Source organism: Scardinius erythrophthalmus, assembly GCF_964197995.2.
Source record: "Scardinius erythrophthalmus genome assembly, chromosome: 13".
Taxonomy (NCBI): domain Eukaryota; kingdom Metazoa; phylum Chordata; class Actinopteri; order Cypriniformes; family Leuciscidae; genus Scardinius; species Scardinius erythrophthalmus.
In genome coordinates, this window is record NC_138233.1 from 12,501 (window position 1) to 20,000 (window position 7,500).

Sequence of the window (7,500 nt, forward strand, 5' to 3'; positions counted from 1 at the left end):
ATCAGTCACCTGACCAAAGAGTTTAACGAGGTCAGAGGCTGAGTCATATGTTCCCCCTACGGGTCACATGTTCCTCAGTTCAGAGGGTCCACACACACACGGGTCAGCGGCTGTTCGTTCTGGCGGTGTCGTTTCACATAAACATAAACAGTTTGATAGCTAGAAGAATAGCTTTGAATCTGTATTTCATCGTCATATCCAGCCCCATTTTCTTTCGCCTGTGAAATTTTGCCAAGCAATAGAAAATGTGAAAAATAATTTATAATGCATAAATGTTTGTTTTAAAAACAGGATTACTTTCTTTGTGTTACTGCTGAAGTTTAACCACGAGCTCACAGCTGATTGGTCTGTTATTATTGTGAACGGTCTGAAGATATGCAATCCTTACACTCTCTCACTCACTCACTCACACACTCATTCACTCACACACTCACTCACACACACACACACACACACACTCACTCTCTCTCTGTCTCTGCAGGACTCGGTCAGCTATCCGCTGGTGTCGCTCGGCTCTCAGTGGCGTCACTTCCGCGAGGGTGTGTGTGAGTTTGTGTCTCTGCTGGTCCGCGGCTGCCGCAACACACTCCTATACGACGACTTCCTCTTCTCGTCGCTCATTGCTCTGCTCACGGGTCTGGCCGACTCACAGGTGCGCGCGTTCAGGCACACCAGCACACTCATCGGTGAGTATCACACACACCACACCAGAGTATCACACACACCACACCAGAGTATCACACACACCACACCAGAGTATCACACACACCACACCAGAGTATCACACACACCACACCAGAGTATCACACACACCACACCAGAGTATCACACACACCACACCAGAGTATCTTACACACCACACCAGAGTATCACACACACCACACCAGAGTATCACACACACCACACCAGAGTATCTTACACACCACACCAGAGTATCACACACACCACACCAGAGTATCACACACACACCACACCAGAGTATCACACACACACCACACCAGAGTATCACACACACACCACACCAGAGTATCACACACACACCACACCAGAGTATCACACACACCACACCAGAGTATCACACACACCACACCAGAGTATCACACACACCACACCAGAGTATCACACACACCACACCAGAGTATCACACACACACACCAGAGTATCACACACACACACCAGAGTATCACACACACACACCAGAGTATCACACACACACACCAGAGTATCACACACACACACCAGAGTATCACACACACACACCAGAGTATCACACACACACACCAGAGTATCACACACACCACACCAGAGTATCACACACACCACACCAGAGTATCACACACACCACACCAGAGTATCACACACACCACACCAGAGTATCACACACACCACACCAGAGTATCACACACACCACACCAGAGTATCACACACACCACACCAGAGTATCACACACACACACCAGAGTATCACACACACACACCAGAGTATCACACACACCACACCAGAGTATCACACACACCACACCAGAGTATCACACACACCACACCAGAGTATCACACACACCACACCAGAGTATCACACACACCACACCAGAGTATCACACACACCACACCAGAGTATCACACACACCACACCAGAGTATCACACACACCACACCAGAGTATCACACACACCACACCAGAGTATCACACACACCACACCAGAGTATCACACACACCACACCAGAGTATCACACACACCACACCAGAGTATCACACACACCACACCAGAGTATCACACACACACACCAGAGTATCACACACACACACCAGAGTATCACACACACACACCAGAGTATCACACACACACACACCAGAGTATCACACACACACACCAGAGTATCACACACACACACCAGAGTATCACACACACCACACCAGAGTATCACACACACCACACCAGAGTATCACACACACCACACCAGAGTATCACACACACCACACCAGAGTATCACACACACACACCAGACACACCAGAGTATCACACACACACACCAGAGTATCACACACACACCACACCAGAGTATCACACACACCACACCAGAGTATCACACACACCACACCAGAGTATCACACACACACACCAGAGTATCACACACACCACACCAGAGTATCACACACACCACACCAGAGTATCACACACACCACACCAGAGTATCACACACACCACACCAGAGTATCACACACACCACACCAGAGTATCACACACACCACACCAGAGTATCACACACACCACACCAGAGTATCACACACACCACACCAGAGTATCACACACACCACACCAGAGTATCACACACACCACACCAGAGTATCACACACACACACACACCAGAGTATCACACACACACACCAGAGTATCACACACACCACACCAGAGTATCACACACACCACACCAGAGTATCACACACACCACACCAGAGTATCACACACACCACACCAGAGTATCACACACACCACACCAGAGTATCACACACACCACACCAGAGTATCACACACACACACCAGACACACCAGAGTATCACACACACACACCAGAGTATCACACACACCACACCAGAGTATCACACACACCACACCAGAGTATCACACACACCACACCAGAGTATCACACACACACACCAGAGTATCACACACACCACACCAGAGTATCACACACACCACACCAGAGTATCACACACACCACACCAGAGTATCACACACACCACACCAGAGTATCACACACACCACACCAGAGTATCACACACACCACACCAGAGTATCACACACACCACACCAGAGTATCACACACACACACCAGAGTATCACACACACACACCAGAGTATCACACACACCACACCAGAGTATCTCACACACACCACACCAGAGTATCACACACACACCACACCAGAGTATCACACACACACCACACCAGAGTATCACACACACACCACACCAGAGTATCACACACACACCACACCAGAGTATCACACACACACCACACCAGAGTATCACACACACCACACCAGAGTATCACACACACACACCAGAGTATCACACACACACACCAGAGTATCACACACACACACACCAGAGTATCACACACACCACACCAGAGTATCACACACACACACCAGAGTATCACACACACACACCAGAGTATCACACACACCACACCAGAGTATCACACACACCACACCAGAGTATCACACACACCACACCAGAGTATCACACACACCACACCAGAGTATCACACACACACACCACACCAGAGTATCACACACACCACACCAGAGTATCTTACACACCACACCAGAGTATCTTACACACCACACCAGAGTATCACACACACCACACCAGAGTATCACACACACCACACCAGAGTATCACACACACACACCAGAGTATCACACACACCACACCAGAGTATCACACACACCACACCAGAGTATCACACACACCACACCAGAGTATCACACACACCACACCAGAGTATCACACACCACACCAGAGTATCACACACACCACACCAGAGTATCACACACACCACACCAGAGTATCACACACACCACACCAGAGTATCACACACACCACACCAGAGTATCACACACCACACCAGAGTATCACACACACCACACCAGAGTATCACACACACCACACCAGAGTATCACACACACCACACCAGAGTATCACACACACCACACCAGAGTATCACACACACACCACACCAGAGTATCACACACACCACACCAGAGTATCACACACACCACACCAGAGTATCACACACACCACACCAGAGTATCACACACACCACACCAGAGTATCACACACACCACACCAGAGTATCACACACACCACACCAGAGTATCACACACACACACACCAGAGTATCACACACACACACACACACACACACACCAGAGTATCACACACACCACACCAGAGTATCACACACACCACACCAGAGTATCACACACACCACACCAGAGTATCACACACACCACACCAGAGTATCACACACACCACACCAGAGTATCACACACACACACCAGAGTATCACACACACACACCAGAGTATCACACACACCACACCAGAGTATCACACACACCACACCAGAGTATCACACACACCACACCAGAGTATCACACACACCACACCAGAGTATCACACACACCACACCAGAGTATCACACACACCACACCAGAGTATCACACACACACACCAGAGTATCACACACACACACCAGAGTATCACACACACACACCAGAGTATCACACACACCACACCAGAGTATCACACACACCACACCAGAGTATCACACACACCACACCAGAGTATCACACACACCACACCAGAGTATCACACACACCACACCAGAGTATCACACACACCACACCAGAGTATCACACACACCACACCAGAGTATCACACACACCACACCAGAGTATCACACACACCACACCAGAGTATCACACACACCACACCAGAGTATCACACACACACACCAGAGTATCACACACACCACACCAGAGTATCACACACACCACACCAGAGTATCACACACCACACCAGAGTATCACACACACACACCAGAGTATCACACACACACACCAGAGTATCACACACACACACCAGAGTATCACACACACCACACCAGAGTATCACACACACCACACCAGAGTATCACACACTTAGATTTTAGATTCAACTTAAAATAAAAATTAAACATAATGTAATTGAATCCACATTGCACTGAATTGATCTGAATAATGACTGTAGTGCCGATTTGTCCTCAACTTAAATCAAACAAGAAATCAAAATAAAATAAACAAACTCAAAATCAAGCGGCCACTGAGGCACTCAAAGATTGCATCTTACGCAGGGCACAATAAGTCCAATGTCCAAGGCAAGCATATCGTTCCTGCAGTTTATTTCCATTTGAGCAAGCATACAAACAAATGGCGTCTGCAGCCTCTCTTTCCCTGGTAAAAAACCAACAACCTTTCCCAGTGCCTGCCTGTCCTAAGTGTGACCACCAATATATACCATAGACTGTAAAAAACATGGACAAAGCGTCTGTGACGTCACCCATAGACTTTCTGAAGAACGGGTTTGAGGCCGTTTATGGGGGGTATGGGCGGCACCATCTTGGAAAATCTTGGGAAATCCTAACCCCGCCCACCTTCTGGCCAGTCCATATATGGGTAAAGGACGCAAGTCCGGTTATTCTGCAAATGGAACAGCGCGCGTCACTCAGCTCGCTCTGCTACTCCGGTTATCTCTGTATTTATATTTTAGGCAACAATAAAACGAAATATGTTATAAAACACCATACTAACTCTTTTCGTTTTCATTTAAAGAAATCTTAAACATTATAGCCACACAAATGTGGTTCAGCGTATTGATTATATTCACTGCATATAACGTTAGCCTATTTATAACAAAACGAAATATAAAACACAACCCTGCCTCTTTTCGTTTAAATATAATATAAAAACATTAAACATTTTAATATGGTCCAGGCAATGGTCAGATGGTCAGAAGGACTAGCCGAGGAAAGGCTGCTCCCGGCGGGGTACATGAACGCCGAGCGCCCGGTCATCGCTGGATCTCACAACTGGATACAATTTTCAGAAATCTTTATAAATAAACCACAGATTTGAGCTTTAAACAACTGCATTCTCGCCTGAAAAACTCTTAAAACTACATTTCATGATACAGAAACAGTAGTATTATATTTCAACTGTATTAAAAAATGGCGCTTCTTATGATGTCATTCTCCTTGGCGCAGCCTATGCTCGTTATCAGCTGTCAATCAAGCTGTCAATCAAAGTTAACCACGCCCTTATTGTCATATATTTTATATCTAAATACGATCTAAACTAACGAGTTAGAAAAAACTTCACCCCCCCCTCACAGTTGTCAGGCACACGGAACCTATCGAAAAATACAATAAAATCCATGGGACCAACCTGTAAAAACATGAATTTATGCTGTGAAAACGGACATTTTAACATGGGGGCTATGGACATGTGCTCCCTTTTGGACCTGCCCCTAGCGGATTTTAGATGTATTGCAGTTTTGCGCACTTCCGGGTAGGCTTCATTTTTCAGATTAGAATGTTGCCGCTTGTTATATACATGCAAACAGGTGCCCAGTACTATCAAAATAAAAGTCCCCAAAAAGATACTCAAATTAACTAAAATAATAACATTAACATTCTGTATCTACATCAATAAAATAATCATGCAAATTATTTAAGGTGAAACAAAATAAAGTAATTTAATTATTAACTTAATTAAAAAACAAGGAAATAGCTCCAACAATGACTATTTTCTTTTTAGAGCTGCTTTACAGGCGAAATTGAATTTGTCTCATTTTTTATGAAGTTTGCATCATTGATTCTGCTTTGAAACCTGTATTGTATAAAGCGCTACAGAAATAAAGCTGATTGACTTATTTTAAGTTAAAGTAAATAAGTGTATTTCAAAGTTTAGGCTCAAACTGCCTTGTGTTGTTATGTAGAACCCGCGCTGCTAAATTACCCAGACCTCAGTTGGGTTAGACGCCATATTGAATATGAGAAGAAAACGAGGCTGTGAGGGAAACACTTCCAGTCTTTACTATAAAGGGTTAAGGTTAGGTTAACCCTAACTAACCCTAACCCAGGGGTGGGCAATTAATTTTTACAAGGGGCCACATGAGAAACCTGAATCGTGTCAGAGGGCCACACCAACAATAACACTTAATTCTGCTCAGCTTTCTTCCATTGTACAATTCCCTAAATTATATATTATGAATAGCCGGTACTGGTAATCAGTAGAATAAAACTAAAATAAAATTCTGTTTATATTAGGTGTGAAATTGAAAATTTGTAAAAAGTGAAATTGTGGTGTATAGGTCTAATAAAACAAAAACAATCACTGAATCAGTGCAATTTAATTTGAACTTGTTAATCTTCAAAAACAAAGAATAGCCTAACAAAAGGGTTATAGAAATGTAACAACAGTGCGCCTTATAATCCGGAGCCCTTATATAAAAAGTAACAACCGCTGACTTAAACCTTGTTTATACTGTCGCCTGGCAACAGAGCGCGAGCCTTAGCTGAGTGCGCGCGCAACTCCCCAAACAGACGAGGCATTTATACTTGACACAGCTGTTTTGTTTTAAACTGAACACCAGACCATACAACTGATTTAGACGCGCAAACTGGGTGCTGGTGTGATGTACTAATATCCGTCTGCTCGGGCAGATTCAAACTCAGTCGTGCAACTTCGAATGCGGAGGCGCGCGCACTGTTAAGCCGAATCTGCCCGAGCAGACGGATATTAGTTTTTTTATTACCTTCGCGCTCATGCGGACGCGTCGAGTTTGACTGCAGTATCTTCTATTCTATGCGCCTTATAATCCGGTGCGCCTGAAAACAGTTCTAAAATAGGCCATTCATTGAATGTGCGCCTTATAATCCGGTGCGCCTTATAGTGCG

At 45.3% G+C, this 7,500-nt stretch overlaps 1 protein-coding gene across 2 annotated transcripts in view; it reads left to right on the forward strand.

The window, feature by feature from the left end:
• Nucleotides 1-7,500, forward strand: part of stag3 (STAG3 cohesin complex component) — a 186,176-nt gene that overhangs the window by 8,209 nt on the left and 170,467 nt on the right. For both annotated transcript variants that reach the window (XM_081381948.1, XM_081381949.1), the window contains exons 6-7: nucleotides 1-30; nucleotides 482-686. The exon at nucleotides 1-30 is cut by the window's left edge and continues 47 nt beyond it. In XM_081381948.1, coding sequence (XP_081238074.1) covers nucleotides 1-30; nucleotides 482-686 — 235 coding nt within the window. The remainder of the gene's footprint in view (nucleotides 31-481; nucleotides 687-7,500) is intronic.